The 20,526-nt window shown below is 51.7% G+C and overlaps 2 protein-coding genes across 2 annotated transcripts; one reads left to right on the top strand and one right to left on the bottom strand.

The window, feature by feature from the left end:
• The first annotated feature begins 996 nt into the window (after positions 1-996).
• Positions 997-10,001, top strand: Arl8a (ADP ribosylation factor like GTPase 8A). The gene is made up of 7 exons (XM_032915079.1): positions 997-1,293; positions 6,451-6,531; positions 6,809-6,882; positions 7,949-8,042; positions 8,163-8,230; positions 8,473-8,543; positions 8,956-10,001. The coding sequence occupies exons 1-7, from the start codon at positions 1,171-1,173 to the stop codon at positions 9,003-9,005; spliced, it is 561 nt and encodes a 186-aa protein (XP_032770970.1). The 5' UTR covers positions 997-1,170; the 3' UTR covers positions 9,006-10,001.
• A 3,455-nt stretch (positions 10,002-13,456) lies between these two features.
• Gpr37l1 (G protein-coupled receptor 37 like 1) lies at positions 13,457-20,090 on the bottom strand. The gene is made up of 2 exons (XM_032915344.1): positions 19,310-20,090; positions 13,457-14,954 (listed from the first exon to the last, which is right to left on the bottom strand). Exons 1-2 carry the CDS (start codon positions 19,925-19,927, stop codon positions 14,139-14,141), a joined length of 1,434 nt encoding a protein of 477 aa, XP_032771235.1. The 5' UTR covers positions 19,928-20,090; the 3' UTR covers positions 13,457-14,138.
• Between the last annotated feature and the right edge of the window lie 436 nt (positions 20,091-20,526).

Raw genomic sequence — 20,526 nt, 5'->3', positions numbered from 1 at the left:
CAATGAAATCTATTGTTTCGTATAACTTAAACTTTACAAATTTCAGACTATGGCAATGTACCTTTGGAGGAAGAGAAGAATTTATAAAGAGCAGAGGTTTGACAGATGTTAATAAGTCAGAACAATAGGCTGACCCAGACGTTGGGAGTCTTCTAACTCCTGAGTAGATTTAATTCGTACGATTGATGTTAACAGTTTATCGCAGCCTCCAGATGAGCACACTTGAAAACCGACCCCCAAGGAGAGAGGCTGGTGAGATCATTGTAGGAGCCCAGCTAGCCGCCCAGGGATCCTGCGACCAGGAAGGTACAGCCAGTTGACTGAGCTGTTATCTCCTGCAAGGGAGGATGGGGACATCTTGGCATCCTCTCCACCACCCACTATCAAAAACTTTGTATCAAAATAGCATACATTTTTCCTTTGCTAACTGACGTTCCTCAGAGGGAATCCCTTGCCCTGATTTTGCCTGTTTCTCTATGGTGACAATACTGGGTAAAGACGAACATCAAGTTCAAATGTCGATCTCACTTTGGGCTTCCCAAACAAGTAGTCTGGCAAACTGTGGTTAACAAAACAAGATGGAGTATTAAGGGCTCTAAATCCGACTGTTACTCTCCATAGCTTTTCGGGCGGGGGATGCATTCGGTACCCAGGGATGCTCAGACGCGAGGGTTCAGGGAGCAAAACCTTAAGAGATCTTCATGCCACGGTTCTTCAGCCTGCAAATAGCCTAGCTTAATCGGGACACCGACCATCCTTCAAGACAGAGAGCGGTGCAGTCAGGGCGGGGCAAACGAGGGCAGCAAGAAAAATAAAATTACAGCTTTCTCCGCAAGCGCGCCCTCACGCTCCTCCCGGCCGCCGCGGGTCCCCGCCGCCCGCCCGCGGGCGTTGTCCCAGGCCGCGCGCGAGACTGGAGCGCGCTCAGGTGCGAGCAGGACGCGGCCCGGCCCGCGGGAGGGCGGCGGCGGCGGCGGGGAGGTGGAGGCGCCGTGGCCACACCCATCGGCGAGCGGATCCGCGGGCAGCGCGTCGTCGGCCGCCGCGCTCTAGCCTCCGCCCGCACCGAGCCGCGGGACCCGGCCGCACCGGGAGGGGCCGCTCGGGCCGCAGCGCGAGGGCAGCGAGGGCGGCGGGGACCGGCACCGGGCGCGGCCGGCGGCAGCGACCATGATCGCTTTGTTCAACAAACTGCTGGACTGGTTCAAGGCCCTGTTCTGGAAGGAGGAAATGGAGCTCACGCTGGTGGGGCTGCAGTACTCCGGCAAGACCACCTTCGTCAACGTGATCGCGGTATGAGGGCAGATGTGTCGCCCGCGCCGCGCCCTAGGCAGCTGGAGTCGCCGCCTGGCGTGGCCCGGCACCGCTGGGTTCCGGGCAGGGAGGAGCCGGCTCCGGGCGCTTAGGGCCTAGTACGGTTCTTGGGGACCGGCTGGCGTGCCACCGTTCTCCGGCCTGGGCTGGGATGGCAGGGCTGGGGGCGGGGTAGCAAGGACGAGGGAAACGGAGCTTGCAATCCGGAGCTGGCGGCACTGAGAGGTCTCCAGGCACAGGGAACCCGCCGCAGGCTGACAGGCCCCTGAGGCAGGCGCAAAAGGGGCATGACGGGGCGAAAGTGCCCGGACCTTCCCGCTCCGCGCGTGGAGGGTCACGGGACGCGCAGCCCGAGCGTGTTGCCAGGGCGCTCTACCAGCCCAGCCCCACCCCGAGGGCTCTGCCTCCCCTTGCTTGACGCGGAAGCCCCAGCCCTTTTGGGCGAGGGGAAGGTATCCCTAGAGGCAGAGGAGTCAGCTGAGGTCCTGGCTCTAGCCCAGACTCCTCCCCGGAACCTGTCCCGGGCCTGCGGGTAGCATTGGGGTCCAGAAAGCATGGCACCGTGAAGGGAGTTGGGAGACTCCAGTTGGCTCAGAAGTTGCAGGAGTGGGTACTGTGGACCCGAGATGATGAGCTGGAGGGGCGCCATCCACCTGGGGACAGGGGAGAGAGCAAGCAGTTCCGAGGGCCTTGGAGAATCAGGACTTGTGTGTGTGTGTGTGTGTGTGTGTTGAGGGGGGGGCTTGATTGCAGTTGTATGTCTGTGCCAGAGGAGTGGTGAAGAAGGAGTTAAATTTTCTCTTTAAAAAAAGAGGAAGATGAGCTCCCTGGGTGTGAGCTGAGCTGCAGTAATGGCTGCAGCCTGTATTTTCAAGCTAGGCAAGACTGGGCTTATGGGACCCAGTAAGGCTTGGGACGGGGACAGAGTTTTTCCCCAGAACCTAGCCCCATTCCAAGGACTGTGAATTAGCCAGGTATAGGGTTAAAAAACAAAAATGCTGATGTGCAGGTCGGCAAAGATGTGTGGGCCTCAGCTTGGGTACCACCACTTGGTTGTATTGTATTGTTGCCCAACCTTGAAGCCCCACAGGGCTCAATATCCCTGCGGGGGGTCCCTTCAGAGGGGATACGGATTTGGGACTTAATGGTTGCATGATCAGGTATGGGCTCTCTCTCTCTCTCTCCCCTAAATATGCTCTGCCACTGACCTCCCTGTACCCTCCTCTACCTTGTGACCCTTCCACAGGGCCTCTGCTGAGGTTTGGGACAGACATAATGTTTTTCTGAACTAACACACATGTGCTCCCTGTCTGCCATGCTGTGTCCCTAGGACCGAACACCCGGGTTAGACGTGGTGTTGACTTGCCTCTTGGGCTGTCAGAGCAGGAAGTCAACACCTGGATTTCCACCTGTCTCTGTAGACCTAGCTGGCTTGATTTGGAGCATTTGGGTCTGGGAGATGTTTCTGGTATGTCTCAAAAGTAGAAACTAGCAGCTCGGGCTCTGCAAAGACGTCACCTCCTGTCCCCAGGGATGCTCTCACAGAGGGTCAGTAAAGTCATGCTTCTGTCTAGGGATGCACAGAAACTTAGGTGCATCCCTTCCTGGCCTGGACCTATTCTACAAGACCAGCATCTCAGAGAATGGAAGGCTCTGACAGGTCAGGGACAGAAGCCAAATTCTCAAATTCTCCTGCCAGAGCCAAGAGGTTCTCTGAAACAAGCATGGTGGAACGTGCCTGTTAGCCCAGCACTCTGGATGCAGAGGCAGGAGGATGCCAAGTTTGAGAGCAGCTTGAGCCGTAGAGAGAGACTTTGTTTCAAAAATTAAAAACAACAACAACAAAAAGACAAACCAGTTTTGTTTGATACTCAACATTTCCTCCTCTCCCTGGTGCCCCATACTCCCTTTTGGTACTAAATTTAACACTGAAAGAACAATCTGAATTTCCTTTCTCTATAGAGACCCTAACAGGTAAAAACCACCACCTAGGGGGCTGCAGGGAAGTCTAGCAGCTGGGTAACTCCAGCCTTCTCAGAGCCCCCACAGACGGTCTGCGGCTCCCCATACAGTCACAAAAAGATGTGGGACCCCTGGGCTCTGTGCCGGTGCCCACCACAGCCTTTGCTCTTGACTTGGCTTCTGTTTGAACAAACAGAGAAAAACCCTTGTGTCCCCGCCCCCCACCCCCGTGAGATGTGGCTGTGAATAGGAATTGAGTTTAGTGAGCTCAGATGCTTAGCAGGTTAATGGGGAGTAGAAGGAATGTAGTTAGCCATTGCAGTATGTCTGAGAAACCGAAACTCTGCTAAGCTCCGAAAGCTTAGCTGTTTTACTAGAAACGTGGGAGATATGTCTTTGCCCAAGAGAAGCAGAAGGCAGTTCTTTTTTTTTTTTTCCCTATGAGACAGGGTCTGGTCTTGACCTGTCAATCCTCTAGTCTCCCTAGTTGCTGGACTGTAGGCATGAGTGGCCATGCCCATCAAGGAGGTCATTTCAAATGTCTTAAAATAAAGGCTATCACTATAGATGAACTGGTCTTGGGTATCCCAAAAGACTAAAGAACCAAGGGACAGGTTATAGGAAGATGCATTTTAGAGTCATAAAGAACTTTCTGACAATTCAACCTAACATGAGAGGGAGTGGAAGCCTAGCAGAGTTATGCACACCTTTAGCCTAGCCACTTAGGGTCTGAGGCAGGAAGATTGGGAGTTGAAGGCCTCTTGATTACTTCAGATGATGATGACGATGATGATGACAATGATGATGATGGAGGAGGGGGGGAGAGGAGGAGGAACTAGGGATATACCTTAGTTGACGGAGGGTTTGCCTAACATGCACAAAGCCTTGAGTTCAATCCCCAGCACCACATAAAACCAGACACAGAGGCATACACCTATAATCTTTGCACCAGGGAGATGAAGACAGGAGGATACGAAGTTCAGGGTCATCCCTGACTACAAGCCAGTGTGAAGCCAACTTGGGATACATAAGCCCCTATCTCAGGAAGGAAGGAAGGAAGGAAGAAAGAAAGAAAGAAAGAAAGAAAGAAAGAAAGAAAGAAAGAAGGAAAGGAAGAAAGAAAGGGAAAAGAAGGGAAGAAAATGATCTAGAGTAGGTTCGAGTCTGACACAAAGGTTGGGTCACATGACGTAAAGTTGCTTCCGTCCTTTAGGAAGGACTTGACTCATTAGCAGGGAAATCAAATCATAGCCTGATTGCTCCAATTCCCATCTGAGCAGAAACTGACTGTTGGAGGGCCTGGCTGTCCAAGAGTCTGTGAGCATCCCTCTTCACCAGGGTCATGGTCTTCCAGCCTATACTCTCCTCTGTTCGGAAGCCTATGGGTCTTCCAGTTACCAAAGCATAGGGACAATTGCACGCAGCATTAGAGCCACTCCCAAGCACTCTGGGAGCCATGGTTACAATTCCAGGAGCTCTGCAGTCCCAGGGTCTCGGGTCCTGAAGGAGTATCGCTTGAGCACAGGAGTTATCTTTCATCCAAGTATCAAACAGCCCCCACCTTGCTTAGCTTCTGAGATCAGACAAGATCGGGCGCTTTCAGGGTGCTGTGGCTTAGTTATCTCTAAGGTAGTCTGGAAACGCAGCCTGAATTCAATTCCACAATTTCAAAGATTGTAGAAGAGAACAAACTCCCAGAGTTGTCCTCTGACCTCCACAGGCATGCCGTGGCATGTATGCATCTGTGAGCGCATACACACACACACACACACACACACACACACACACACTAAATATAAAGTATATAGTAGGATGTGTGCTGGCTTTTTTTTTTTTCTGGTTTTTGAGACAGAAGTTCATATAACCCAGGCTGACCTCAAACTTAATATTTAGCTGAGACTGACCTTGAACTCTTCATTCTTCCCCCTCTACCTGAATGCTGGAGTTCCAGGCAGACCCTGGACTAACCCCTGTGGATGATTATATATCCACGGGGCTCAGAGGACCTCCAGAATCCAGCTGCGGTTCTCAGATGAGGAATAACTTGTATTGAGCACTGGGGGATTCCTTCAGATGCAGGAGAGTGGTAGGTCATCCAGTACATCTGGAGCACTGAGAACTGGTCATCAGTGCTCTTTGGCTAGGGGTGAGAGCCCTTGGCCTCTGTATGGGACTCAAGCAAATTAGTTTACTACCTGGTGGGAGACAAAAAGATGTGGTAAAAAGCACACAACTGTCACCCTCAGCATGCAGGTGGCATTGGTCTCAACTTGTCTCTCCTGTTCCCACCTGTGATGTGAGGATGACCTGGGAGGAGTTAGGGCTGGCCTTATTTGAAGCCTGTGTCTACTTTAGATCCAGAGTTTCCCGACAGAATGAATTGGGGGGGGGGGAATACCAGAAATGGAAAGGAATTACGGGAGCTGGAATTACTATCAACCCATTCAGCAAACATTAATGCTGTTACTGTAGACTTGGCTCCTCTCCCTGGGAAGCTCAACCCTACAGGGAGACGCAGACATAGGTAAATAATAGAGACGGTGGATTATCCACGGTAGAGTACAACAGAAGAATAATGTGTGTTGCCTTTTGTGGGTGGTGAATTTAATCCCAACCCACATATCCGAACCTGGTCTATTAATGTAGCTCAGGCTGTCCTAGATCTCCCTATGTAGACCAGGCTGGCCTCAAACTCACAGAAATCCACCTGCCTCTGCCTTTCCAGTGCTGGGATTAAAGGAGTGCCACCACGCCCAGCTTCTCCTCAACAATCTCCTGCCAGTTTGATAATACTTGCTTTCCTTGCCGTTTCTCTTGTGGTGAGCCTCTTTCCCTGAGAAGTAATGTTTCTCTTAACTCAACTGGGGACTAAAGAAAGGGGCTTCTTTTAACAAGAGCTGTGGGTTAGACCTTGGGAATAGCTTTCTCTCTGTCTAGTCTGAGAGACCCTGAGATTGCCTAAGGACTGTGGGTCTCTTCCCCTAGAGCTCTAGATATAGATAGCATGTAAGTTGATGACACCCATGCTCCCTGAAAGCGGAAGATACTCAAGAGACACCTCCCCCTGAGAAAATGTGAGGTCAGCTGTGGCCTCTTGTTCTGGACCCACCAGGGAGCACACATCTGGGTCCTGTTGATGTTTGCATCTTTTCCAATTCTGGATCTTCTCTCTAGTCAGGACAGTTCAATGAGGACATGATCCCCACCGTGGGCTTCAACATGCGCAAAATCACCAAAGGGAATGTGACCATCAAGGTGAGAGCAGGGGCCTGCTGAGGACCACACTTGTTTGGGAGAGCAAAGGAGGCACGTGGGAAGTGCCAGCCAGGGGAGGGGAGAGTGGCATCCTTTTGCTGGAGAACTGGGAAAAGGAAGCTGAAGACTTGAACAGTAGAGGGATAGAGAAGAGAGGAAAACCAGGAGAAGGAGAAGGAGGTGTGACCTTTAGGGTTGGGAAGGGAAGCTTGGAACCCAGTGGCTTTTAGTCATCTGCCTGCTCCTGAGGCTACCTTCTCCCCATCTTCTCACTCAGCTCTGGGACATTGGGGGACAGCCCCGTTTCCGAAGCATGTGGGAGCGCTACTGCAGAGGAGTGAGCGCCATCGTGTAAGTAGGGTTTCCCACCTTCCTGCCTGCAAAGACATCAGACCTGATGCACCACACTCATGGTCTTTGGTTAATGCCTGGTGACTAATATGGCATGCTGTTTATCTAAGAATACATCCGTGCGTGTGTGTGTGTGTGTGTGTGTGTGTGTGTGTGTGTGTATGTGTGTGTGTATGCATGCGTGTGCACAGATTTTTAAAAAAGTATGCTCAGTTTAGTTTTCCTAATAGAGTAAACAATGTTTGTCCTTTTGTTTTTGGAGACAGGATCTAACTATGTAGACCTGCCTGGCTTGGATCTCACTATATAGACCAGGCTGGCCTCACAGACTTCCCCCTCTCAAGTGCTAGGATTAAGTGCATGCATACCATGCCCACTTTAAACCTAATTTTTATTTTTATTTTTGGGTTGGGTTTTGTTTTGGTTTTGTTTTTTGTATATTTTGTTTTGTTTTTTTGAGACAGGGTTTTTCCGGGCAGTCTTAGCTGTCTTGGAACTCACTCTGTAGACCAGGCTGGCCTTGAATTCACAAAGATCCACCTGTCTCTGCCTCCTGACCAGCTTAAACCTGAGTTTTAAACAAGCTTTGTAGCCAGGTGGTGGTAGGTGGAGCATTCCTTTAATCCGAGCACTCAGAAGGCAGAGGTAGGCGGATCTCTTGAGTTGGAGGCCAGCCTGAGCTACATAGTGAGTTCTAAGACAGCCAGGGCTGCACAGAGAAACCCTGCCTCAAAAAAAAAGAAAGAAAGAAAGAAAGAAAGAAAGAAAGAAAGAAAATATCTTTGTATCCTGTCCCTTGGGCCCTATCTAGGCTTTCCATGAAAATGTAAATGGGTCACTTTGGGCCAGACTCACAGCTAACCGTCCAGGCCCCAGTTCCACAGAGGACAGAAGCCTGCAGTGCTTCGCGTCTGTTTGAGAACGTGTTCTCCGAGTCAGACCAGGGTGGTCCATTTCTCCAGAGGCGACCAGGCTGGAACTGGAGGCCTTCTTCCCCTCAGCAGCTCCTCTTCCTGCCTGCCTCAACCCATGGTGTCCACATGCTGTCCCTGCCTGCCTTCCCCAGGTATATGGTGGATGCTGCGGACCAGGAGAAGATCGAGGCCTCCAAGAATGAGCTCCACAACCTGCTAGACAAGCCACAGCTGCAAGGCATCCCGGTCAGCTGGAGATGGAGCGGGTGGGAGAGGGAGCTGGTCAGGAGTCAACCGGGGGCGAGAGAAAGCGCCACGCTGTGAAGGACCCCTGCCCTAACCTTCCTCCGCTTCCTTCCTGTGTAGGTCTTAGTCCTCGGTAACAAACGAGACCTTGCCGGAGCGCTAGATGAGAAGGAGCTAATCGAGAAAATGTGAGCTGAGTAGCCTTTCTTTGTGTGCTTCAGCTCCCCAAGTCCCCCAGCTGCCGAACACTTCTGGGCTTGGCTTGTTGCTATTCTCAGTGCTCACCACATGGTGGGAGCAGAACACATCTTTTCCAGGAGCCTCGCCCTCCTCTTGTAGCCCTTCTACTAAGCAAAACACCCCGCCCTCCCCTGGCCGGTACCCCTTAGCTGCTCCAGCCTCCGCAGACTCCTCTCTGGTCTTTCTGCAGGAATCTCTCCGCTATCCAGGACCGAGAGATCTGCTGCTACTCCATCTCCTGCAAGGAGAAGGACAACATAGGTGGGTGGCTTTGGGAAGTTGCTGGCACTCTCCCAGGAGTGGCTGTGCAGAAGGAAGAGATACTTCTGATGTGGTACCTGGGGAGTCCTACCCTGCCCCTTTGTCCTTGGGTGCAGCAGGCAGCTAGGAGGCCCCAGTTCTGAGCATTACCCCAGCCCTGCACCTCAGAGGGAGTCACCTGCTCCCTTTTCCACTCCTGAGATTGGTTTAGACCGGCTATTCCAGGCCCCTCTTTGCTGCAATTTTGTGTCTTTTCCATCACTAGCTGGTAGTTGTTGGGGGGCGAGGGGGGGAAGGGGGGGTCACACCTCTAGGCTTGGTCCTGGCTGCAATTACGTGACTTAACTGTTTATACCTCCCAGGCCTTCTCACACAGGGAGGCCTTACAATTTTCTCCCTTGTCTCCCCGCAGACATCACCCTACAGTGGCTTATTCAACACTCAAAGTCACGGAGAAGCTGAGACTGTGGCTCTCATAACCAGGGACCACAGTCACCTAACCTGAAGCCGAGCTCCCCGCCCTGTTGTCTCCCCCTAAGCCCACTCCTCCTCGCCCAGTGTGGGGAGGGCCCTCTGGGGCTCCTAGAGCCCTGTTCTGCTGAGGTTTCAACTCCTGTTTTTATTGTAAAATAATTGCCCTCTCCCCAAGTCTGGTCCCCTAACCTCTCTCTGTCCCTTCAGTTACCCCACCCACTCCCCTCCCCCTCAACAGCCCTGGCCCCGCAAGCCCTATCCTCACTCTCTGCCCCACCCTCCTCCCCCCTTTTCAACACTCTGTTATTGTCCTGTGTGTACAGTATATATATGTATATATATTTTAATTTTTTAATTTAAGCGAAGACTAAGATCAACCATTTGATGCTGCAGGGGCCAAGTGGGACCTGGGAGGGGCAAATTGGAAAGACAGAAAGAGATGCAGGGTCCACATGGGGGCAAATTCAGACGCAAAAGAGTGGAGGCTGGCTCTCGGGGCGGGCACCAGCCTGGCCACCGGTGGTTGTCCCCATGTCCTGTAAAGTGTCTCTGTCTCCCAGTGGAGAGGCTGAATACGCAGGCCAGCAGGAGCCTCCTTTTCCCCAGCCTTGATAGGGCCACCAGGTACAACCAGGTCTAAGTGGGAGGACCAGGGTTCATGACATCCCAGCAGTCCCCACCCTCACTGTCCCTGGCCCCAGGTCCTGCCTCTACCCAGGGTCCCCACCTCCACGGTCTATCTCATTTTCTGTTCTCATTTCACAGAGTTGTACAAGGAGAGAACTCAGCATGGCGGGGTTGGTTCTTTGGTTTGGTCGGTTGGTTGGTTTAATTTAATAATTTGTAAAGTGACGGTCCTCTTCCTTTTTACACTTTCAGCTCATATTTAACCTCTGTTTGGGAAAAAAACGATCCTCGTAACTGTACATTTTTTTTTTTTGACCTCCTAATAATGACAAGAATAAATTACAATTTTGTGTTGGGGGGTGTGTGTGGTGCCAGTTGTTTCCCACAGATGTCACTGACCAGCAGACAGGCAGGGACACGAGCCCCTGCACACAGACTCGGGGATGGCCGCAGGGTGCCACACCCACCGGGAACACGTACTCACACTCACAGGGAAACACAGCGGCCTGTCACAAAACAGCCTCCCACACGTGTGTCCGGGCCCTGCTTGTGGCCTGCTTCTCGTTCTCTTCATTGTCATGTACACTGATAGCTGCCAAGTGGCACTAAGCAGGTCTGTTAGAAGAGCTGCCCAGACCCGGGCCTTTCGTGTGGCATTCGAACTGAATTCCTCTTCTTCGTAAGCTCTTCAGCCCGTGGCTGCCCTCCAGCCCACACCTACTTGCTCCCATAGAGCAAAAGTGAAGCCAGAACCAGGGCTCTGCATCCTCCCCTCTCTTCCAGTCCCCACCAGGAAGAAACCAAATGTCCTCAGAGGTATACTGGGCCTGCAGTCTCCTTTGTTTTCCTTTCTGTCCATCCTGTTGGTCTCTTGGAAAGGGCCCAACCGTTACTCGGTGGCTAGAATTCCTACCCTGCCTGTCCAGCTGGAGTTCTCAGCCTCAGTTCCCGTGGGTCCTCCTTGATTCAATGTGAATCCAACCATGTCTAGTTTTATACTGGCACCCAACCTCTTGGACACTCCCTCCCCCACTCCCCTGGAAACAGACTGGAATGTCCCGAGTAGAACACCCAATCTCTTCACCCTGCATCTGCCGGGAGAAACAACCACGTTTGTCCTTGGTCTGTGAGGATTTGGGTGAGGCCACTACCCAGCCATGAATATATCCAGCCTTGAAGAGGATCTCCTATTGCTGGGGGGATTTGAAGAAAGGGTCCGGGGATTTAGCTCAAGGTAGAGCGCTGATCTATGTACAGTAGACCAGGCCCTGGCTTCCATTGACAGCATGGCGGGGGGAAGGGGTTTGAGGAAGAACTAGATGGAGCTTGCCACCCCTTACGAGTATAAGATGTGACCCTTCGTTTAGAAGGATGATAGGCCCAGCCAGGCTCTGTCTTTTGCCTTGCCTGCTTCACTGCGGTTGATGGGCTCCTATGCCTGTATCTGGGAGAGGACCATTTTCTCAACCCCTGGGATGTTTCAGCACTGAGCTGCCTCTCGGGTCCTGTGTTCTCCGGGTGCGATTTGATGAGAGAAGATGAGCTGGTTATCACTGCCAAAACATTGCCCTGCACAGCGAGGTCATACGGATATGCAGCAGGGCCTAGACACCCTGTTCTTGAGTAGGGAATAAACTATGGAGAGTACGTATATAAACCATCATGCTTGGCTCCTCTGAGGGCAAAAGTAGATGAGTTAATACCTGGCCAAGGGGCCGGAGAGGTGGCTCAGAGTTTAAGAGCATGTACTGCGCTCACAGAGGACATAGGTTTGGTTCCTAGGACACGTGTCAGGTGACTTTGGACCTCTGCGGGTACTGTGTCCATGTGCACATACTCCATACACATGCACGTAATTAAAAATGACCAAAAAATAAGTATTTTTGGTCAGGCAGGTCTACTCCATATTACTAGAGATTTGAATCCCAAAAGGCATTGAGCCTTGCGGTATGCCAGATGCTTAACACACCGTCTCCCAAGCCCCCTTTAACAATGGAGTTGGACCCCAGGGCTTTGAACATTCGAGGCAAGCAGTCTACCATTGAGCTCCAGCTCCAGCATATGATGTATCTGGCCTCCTTTAATGACGACAGGCCTCTGTGAAGGAGAGACTGTTGGGTTTCCCAGAGTGAGAAGCAGGTATACTCAGGACCCCGGGGTAAAGGACAGAGCTGAGACAGAACGAAGATAGCCCAGGGGTGATGTCAGGGGATGCCTCAGCCCTGGCACCAGGCCCTGAGGACTGGTCCCCAACTGTGGATGCCGTCATCTCTTTCCAAGCATCACAGCTCAAATCCACTGCCCACCCTTGTGCAGCAACCCCCTCCCCCTGAAGCCTGGGACCCCTGAACAACAAACCCCACATTGTTCCTTAGCTGGCTCAGGCTGGAGGGATAGCGGCTCTTTCCCAAGACTGGCTGGCCTGCTGACTAGCTTTTCAAGCCATTCACGTTGGCTGGCTTGGAAGGTGGCAACCGGATAGGGTCTACGAGCCACCATCTCCCCACCCCCTTCAGCTCTGGGCCAGCCAGCAGGCAGGAGGGAGGGAGGTCCAGAGTGTGCCCTTTGTGGAAGAGGCCAACAAACAGGATGCTGAACCCACCCACCCCACCCCCTAGCCTTCCACCCTCAATCCTCTCCCTGGCCCTGACTTCACCTCAGTTCACCCTCCTCCCTTAGGAGCCCTTGGCGTGTGCAGGACTGGGGTGGAGGGAGAATAGGAGAAAGCACATCCTGCTGGTTCTGTTCAGAGACATGGGCCCACCTTTGGCCCCCCCCCCATCCAACTACCCACGCACTCAAAGTTCCTGAACACAAAGCTGGAGACTGGTCACTGTAGCAACAGGTCTGCCAAGAAATGGGTGGGTGTCATTCTTGAGCACAAAGGGTGCGTATGGCAGCTCTATCGCTTAGCAACAGCCTCCCTCTCTTGGCCAGCGTCGATGGCCTTCGAGAGGCGGGTGCCAGGGAGTGAGAACAAGGCTGTTCAGATTCGAGTGGTGGGGAGGGAGACTTGACTGGGCAGGCCATGACCCAGGGGTGACTGAGCAAAGAATGGAGTTGGGCTGCCCACGACCCTGTGCCCTTGAGGACCTGTACTAGAAAAGGTTCTAGATTGGCCTGGGGAGCAAGAGTCTTTGTGGAACCCAGAGCAAAGCACCAGAGAAAAGATGGCTTCAGGGCAAGCCGGGCTTGTGGGAAAGGAATGTTAGTGGTCCGGGCTGAGAGGTTCGTCTCTGGCTCATAGCCCAGCAGAGAGAAGGGGTCTTTGGAAGAGACCTCAGAGAAAGAACTGAGGGAAATGACTTCAAGGGTAGGAGAAGCTACTGGGCCTACCGGGACCTACTATAGAACCCTGCTAGGAAGGGTGATATGGTGGGGGCGGTGGGGGCGGTGGGGGCTGTTCGGGAAGGCAGCTGGGCCGTCTAAGAGCCAAACAGTCCACTCTAAGAAGCTGAACAAGAGCTACTGTTAGAGTGAGGGAGGCTGAGAGGCTGTGTGGCTCACGAAAGGAAGACCTCTGGATTTCCTCAAATGGGGGCTTTGTGGAGAGGGTGAACGGAGGCGGGGGCTCCAGAGACAAGTGGGCCGACTTCCCAGGGGCATCTGGGTTTAGCTGTGGATAAAGGTCTAGTGCCCAGTTCCCTATGCCTTCCCTCCTCTCTGTCCCTTAAAAGCTGTAACATCCTCAGAAACCCCTCCCCCAAGGCAGAACTATAAGCCCAGGCTTAGGGGACTGCCCAGTCCCAGGAAAGGGCAGTCCGTTACATGTCTAGGCGCTACCACTCATGGACAAGGATGTTCCGTGGGCACAGGGTTGTAGTACCTACTTTATTGTTTTTCCAGAATGGCCTTCTACAGGAAAGCACCTAACGGGAGGCAGGGGTCAGGCAATGCAACCGCGGTACCTCTGAGAACGGAAGACAGAAGTGAGAGACTCCTCTGGGAAAAGGGAAGGGACATCCAGGGCTAAGACAGACCCACTTTAGAAAATGGAATCCTGGGCTTGGTTAGGCGAGCCCCCCTAGAAGTGCCTGGTCCAGGATAGGGAGCTAGGTAGAAGTAGAGAAATGATCATCGACATCATAGTGGTCCAACCATAGTTGGAGCTCATCAACACAGGATCCATCATGATGATGGAGGGGCTCAGCCAATAGTCAGATCCTAGGACCAAAGGGAGAACAGGCAAAAGGCCACACCCGGGCTCTAGGGTGGCCAGATGGAGATGCTGGGCAACTCTAACGCCTAGACAGATCTCCATCTACAAGTGGGAAGGACAAGGCTGGCAGGTCCCTCTGAGGGTAAGAACAGCATTGTTTGTAGATGGAGCTTTGAAAAGCCCAGACGTTGACAAGATAAGCCAAGTCCATCTCTAAACAGCAGGATGAGAGAGAGGCCAAAGTGAGCCCATGTGAAAGAATCAACAGACCGCCATGGATCGGCATGGCCCCCCTCCCCTGCCTGCTCTGCGCCTGCTCCCGTTCCCCCATGGGCTCAGCAAGGGGTGCCCAGGGGCAGGAGTGGGGGCGACTCCCTGGGCTTGTGGAAGTAGATGGAGGAGGACACTTCGGCCTTAAGCTTGCTGTCCGCGCTGACGGTGGCTGAGGAGTCTGACGCCCCACCACATTCTTCACAGCAGCAGCAGCAGCAGCAATCCAGGAAGGCCTGGCCTAGCGGCCTGCAGATGCACAGGAGGAGCACGGGAGTGATGGCGCCCTTGAAGAACGTGGAGAACTGGTTGATGAGGCCCAGGAGGTCCAGGGTCTGCCGCGTGAGCTCAGTGGAGAGGTAAGCCACCACAATGTTGCAGACGTTTTCAGGGAGCGTACAGAAGGCATAGACCACAGTCAGGCCCACGACGGTGCTGTTGCGCTGACTCTCACACTGCTCATGTCTGCTCGCTCTACACTCAGGCTTCCTGCCCGGTGGGCCCCGCACCCGCCATGTCACCAGCTGACAGGTGACGGTGAAGAGGATGGGCAGACAGAAGTAGCAACCAAAATACCACCACATGCGGGCATTCTGGTAGGTCATCACCAGCGAGTAGAGGGATTCAGGCAGGTCAGCTGAAGGTTTCATGATACATGAGTCCACAGTTCCCATGGTGGGAGTGGGCTCTTGTGCCAGCTGCCACAGCAGGAGTTCAGGCACAGCCAGCATCATGGAGCCCACCCAGATGACAGCCAGTTTAGCCAGGATTGATTGGCATCTCTCAATGGGTCTCACCTTTGGCAGGGTGCTGGTGGCCACATGGAATCGGTCTATGCCCAGGGCACAGAGACTGAAGGTTGTGACTCCCAGGGAGGAGACCTGTGAACAAGGATGTAGAAGAGAGAGTGCTCAGTTGAATAATTACGGGGGCAATGACATCCTGGCCCAGGCTGAACAGGCACATGAGTTACACGTGAACAGAGAATAGTAGCTGTGATAGTAACTGCTGTTGGTGAAGCATTCTCTCCCCCGCCCACACTTTCTTTATGTCACAAACTCTCAATTATGCCCCTGCATAACATCAACACACACACAGTATGATCCTAGCACTCCAATGCACCGTCATACAGAAGAAACAGAAGCGTAGGCAGGAAAAGTGACTTGTCCACAACCGTATAGTAGGTAGATGGGTATTTCTTCTGCCTTTTTCCACATCCCACAGACCCTGATGTCCCTCAGACACTGGAAGTCACCTCTAAGGAAGAACCAGGACAAAGACATAGAAACTCTGGGTTTAGTCTGGACGGACGTCATGTACAGGGAACCCCAGAACTTGAGAGGCAGAGACAGGAGAATCACAAGTTCAAGGCCAACCTTGGCCAAACAAAATTTGGAGACTAGCCTGGGATATATGAGATCCGGTCTCAAAACAGATGGAAGGGAAAGAAAGGAGACAGGGAAAGAACAAATGGACAATGAAAGAAGAAAGGCAGTGGTGGCCCATGCCTTTAATCCCAGCACTCCAGAGGCAAAGACAGGTGGGTCTCTGAGTTCGAGGCCAGCCTGGCCTACAGAGTGAGTTCCAGGATAGCCAGGGTTACATAGAGAAACACTGTCTCGAATTAAAAAAATAAATAAATAAATAAAAGAATGGACAAATTTTGGAGTTTTTGCAGGTCTTTCTACTTCCTGCACCTTCTCATGGGAGACCATTGAGTTAAGGCCATGAAACTGGGCCTGCTCTCTCTATCGCCTCCACCCTGCCCACTCTGTCCTAGGCTGTCCAATATGGTGATAGCAGCCCCTGGAGAGCAGCCTCAGCTCTCCCTATCCCCACACACTGTTCATCCAGCAGCACGCAGGAAAATCACCCCAGTTGAGCCAAGAGGAAGCCAGAGCAGCAGGGCAAGAAACACCAGCTAGTGAGAGGAAAGACCCCTGAGCTGCAGGCTCCCTCTGGGGGGTTGTGCTCCCCTCCCTCCCTCTTTCTCTGGCTGGGGCAACACAATCCAGGGCTTATTTGCACTGCCACCAAGTGTCCTTTGTAAGAACCCCAACCCCCTCTCTTGGCAGGGGAGCCTGGGCCTGCTGAGGAGCAGCCTCCGAGGAAAACAGCAAAACACTGTTCTTTCTCTTTTCTCCTACAGCTCAGAAACGGTTCCAAATCTTACCAAGGGGCCATCCTGGGGTCTTCCCTACAGGAGAGTTCTGGGCAGCAGCAGAGGCTTATAGCCACACGCAAGAGCTGCTGTGTGCCTGCCTTCTTCCTTCTTCTCCTTAAGCCATGCCCAAGTAAAAGCCACCGCAGGCTAAATTGATTCTAAACACTTCCAGGATGCTACTCATTTTAATCCTTCAAGATTCAGGACTAACCAGGGAGCGAGTGACACACACCTGTAAAGCTAGTGCTCTGGAGTGGGGAGGAGAACTAGGAAGTCAAGGCCATCCCATTACACAGTGAATTTGGAGCCAAGGGGAACAATGGGAGACCATGGAGAGAGAGAGAGAGAGAGAGAGAGAGAGAGAGAGAGAGAGAGAGAGAGAGAGTGTTGGGTATAAACTAACTGGGTTTAATGCTTATGCCTGTCACCCTAGCACTGGGGGAAGCTGAGACTGAGTTGAGTTCAAGGACATCTTCAGCAACATAGCAAGTTGAAGCCAGACTGGGTTACATAAGAATATATCTAAAAAAATAGGATAATTAATAATAATAATAATAATAATAATAAGAAGAAGAAGAAGAAGAAGAAGAAGAAGAAGAAGAAGAAGAAGAAGAAGAAGAAGAAGTAGGGACTAGTTGCTGGACATGGCTATCAGGTCTACAAAACTTTAACTAATTGGGTGGCTAAGAAAAGAGATTCAAGGACTATCTAGATTACTTCTGAGTAACTTAGTCAGACCCTGTCTCAAAATGAATAAAAAGAGAACTGGTGGGGCTGGGTATTTAGCTCAGTGGTAGAGCGCTTGCCTAACAAGCACAAGGCTCTGGGTTCGGTCCCCAGCTCCGAAAAAAAGAAAAAGAAAAACAAAACAAAAAAAGAGAACTGGTGATATAGCGCAGTAGTGGTGGGCTACTGATCTAGCATGCACAAGGCCTTGAGTTCAAGCTCTCAGGCTAAAAGGGGGGAGGTGTAGGCTAGAGGTATAATTCAGCAGAATGCTTACTTATGTGAAAAGCCCTGGGTTCAACCCCAAGAAAAAAATAGTGCCAGACATGGTGGCACACAGTGACAATCCCAACCCTTTGGAGGCAGAGGTAGAAGACTGCCATTAGCTTGAGTTTGGGCTTCAGCTATAGTTCAATACCAGGTCTGGCAAGGTTACAGGGAAAGATCCTGTCTCAAAACAATAGCAGCAATGACAAAAAGTTTTGGGGCTCGAAGAGTGCATGTGTGAAGCCCTTAAGTTTATCCCCAACTCATTCAGATAATTATCAGCCTAGATGAGAACACTGAGCTTTAGGCAAGTTAAATAACTTACTGAGGTCACTTGGCCAGCAGCGGAAAAGAGCCCAGTTTCTACTATCATCTGCTCAGTTCCAAAGCAATGTGTTGGCCCAGCACAGTGGTACATTATTCCCAAACTCAGGAGACAGAGGCAGGAAGATCTCCATGAGTTAGAGACCAGCCTGGTTTATATGGCAAGTTCTAAGACAGCAAGAAATGAGACCCTATCTAAAACAAAACATCACACACACACACACACACACACACACACACACACACACACACAGTTCATGTACCTAAACATTTAGTCACTTAGCTCACCCCGGCAATGAGCACCAGGTGATAGCTAAGATATAAAGGCCAATGTCATTCATGGTGGCTCATAACTTTAATCTCAGCACTCTGAAGGCAGAGACAGGTAGAGCTCAGAAAGTGAGTGTGAGGCCAGCCTGGTCTATACTCAGTGAGTTCAAGGCTAGAAAGAGGCACATAAATGAGATGCTCCATCAAATAACAAGATGCAAAGGCCATTTGGACCACCGAATAGATGGCCTCCGTGTGTTAAGAGTACAGGAAAAAGACTGTTTCAACTTCTAAGCCTCAGAGAGAAACCAATCTTGAAATAATCATTAATACAGCTAATTGGGGTTTGAACCTGTATCTAGCTCATGAGAAGGCCATTATTCCTTTCATGATTCCCCTTGTAGCCAAGATTTATTAATTTTTAAGTGTTTATTTTTCTTTCTATATTATAGCTATTTCTGTGTGCACATATGTACATATACTATGTATATGCCTGGAACTATGGATGATTGTGAACCATTTAAAACAAAATGAAAACAAAAGAAAGTTGGCCACTGTTTGGTGCTATCATTGATAGAACAGCCTTCACACATGGATAAATATATTGCAGTGGTTTGATTAAGCTGTCTCTCTGTTGTCTACACAGCCATTCTCACCCAGGTGCTTATCCTAACAAGGAAGTCCCCATTCAAGGATGTTCAGAACTACACTTCAGGGTAATAGAGCAAACCAGCTAGAAGGGCCATCTGGTCTACCCTTCCTGATTGCTAGCTAAAAAGCAGGGGGAAGAGATAAGATATGTCCAGTGTGAAGCAAAATACAGTGACAGAGCGGACACTACTGTTCTTATAAGTACCCAGAAGTAGGGCTTGCCTCTCAGAGAGGCCTTAGGAGGACAGTAATGGAGATGACCTTGAAAAAAGGTGACAATCATTTCAGACAGGAAAGGAAGAAGGGCCCTGTCCTAGTGTTTGCACCCACAGGGAATGAACACAGACTCAACCTGGGGTGTTAGTAGAAAACTGCTAGAATGTCAGGACACCAAAGGGTTAAAAAAACAGGAGCCATGGGTACAAGGCAAGCAAGAGGCACAATAAAAGAGAAAGGAGGATAAAAGAGAAAGGGCTTGGCAGAGGGAGACATCAGAGGCATACAGCTCAGAATCTAGAGAAAAGGGTGTGTCCTCTGTGTAGCTACTCCTACAGCAGACTAGGTTGTTGGTCCCAAGTCAGTGGTCTCGCACACCTGCCTGTTCATCTGGCTTGGCTTGCTTTCCTGAGAGCTACCAGAAACCAATACTGAGTTTGTCTCCCTCCCTGATGGGGTTTGTCTCCTTTCCCAATGACACAGAGAAAATTAGATGAATGAGAACCCCAGAGTGCTGGGATTATACACACTTACAGATCTGTTCTCCGGGTCTTTGCAGACACTAGAGCCCTTTCCCTGGTATTAGCCTACAATTGGGCTATAGAAAGACATACTCACCTCCATGAAGGGCACTGCCCGGCAAGAAACATCTCCGAGTAGCCTCTGCTTGGTGATCTCATTGAAGATGACAATTGGTAGGCAGAAGAAGAGGACCAGGAAATCCCAGAGAGCCAGGCTGGCAAGGATAGAGTTCCAGGCACTCTTCAAGTAGTAGCTGTGCCACACAATGCACATGACAGACAGATTGCCCACGATACCCACAGCAAACACCACCAGAGCCAGGAGCATGACGGCATAGGCACTATAGGAGCTCTCGGTCACCGGATACAGGGGGTTCTGAATCTGCAGCCTCTGACTTGGTGTCCCGGTCAGGTTGGCCCTCAGCTCTTGTCCACTCTCTGAGGTGGCCCCATCCTTGTCTGGGTTGGGGCTAGTGGCCACCAAAGGCTTGGTGGGCTGCAGGCCAGCAGGGTGGATGGGCTTGGGGTACTCAGCTTGGGGTACGAGCACCTCCTTGGGCCCCTCGTCCTTGGTACCTCTTCGGGGTCGACTCCGCTGCTCCTGCACCTTGGCTCTATGACCACCCAAAGATAAGGTGGCAGCCCCAGAGACCCCACTCGGCCCCACAGCCAACACGACAGCAAGAGAGACAGCCAGGGGCCACAGCCACCGCATGGCCAGGAAAGCAGGGCACAGCTGCCTCAGAGAGGTGAGGGCGAGGGACCTAAGGACTGTGTGGAATTAAGAGAGGCAGCTGGCAGCTGGGTCCGCCTCCAGTCAGGCGTCTGGCTTGGATATGGCCCTTCCTCCCATCCTGTTGGCCATGGTCTGGCCAGGGCCCTCTGCTGGACACTGAGCTGTCTGTGCTGGCCACACACATTGCATTCCCTACCACGTCCCTTCTTGGGCTCTAAGTCCACAGCAGGATAGATTGAGGAGCCCTCAGAGGGACCTGCTCCAATCACTGCTACCGGGGAAATGAGTCTTGCAAGTGATGTAGAGGCAGACTATAATTGGAGCATGGATCTCCTAGCTCTACCCCATTCTAAGGCAGATCCTACTGTCAAAACAGAATGATATGGTGACTATGGCTTATAATACCAGCCCTTGGGAGGTTGAGACATGGGGACAGAGTTCAAGGCCAGCTTGGGCTACATAGTAAGATCCTGTTTTTGTTTTTGTTTTGTCTTGTTAAAAAATTGCCCGGGGGGGGTTGGGGATTTAGCTCAGTGGTAGAGCGCTTGCCTAGGAAGCGCAAGGCCCTGGGTTTGGTC

This window comes from Rattus rattus, chromosome 10 (assembly GCF_011064425.1).
Source record: "Rattus rattus isolate New Zealand chromosome 10, Rrattus_CSIRO_v1, whole genome shotgun sequence".
NCBI classification, from domain to species: Eukaryota; Metazoa; Chordata; class Mammalia; order Rodentia; family Muridae; genus Rattus; species Rattus rattus.
This window is presented reverse-complemented; position numbering and strand designations above follow the sequence as displayed.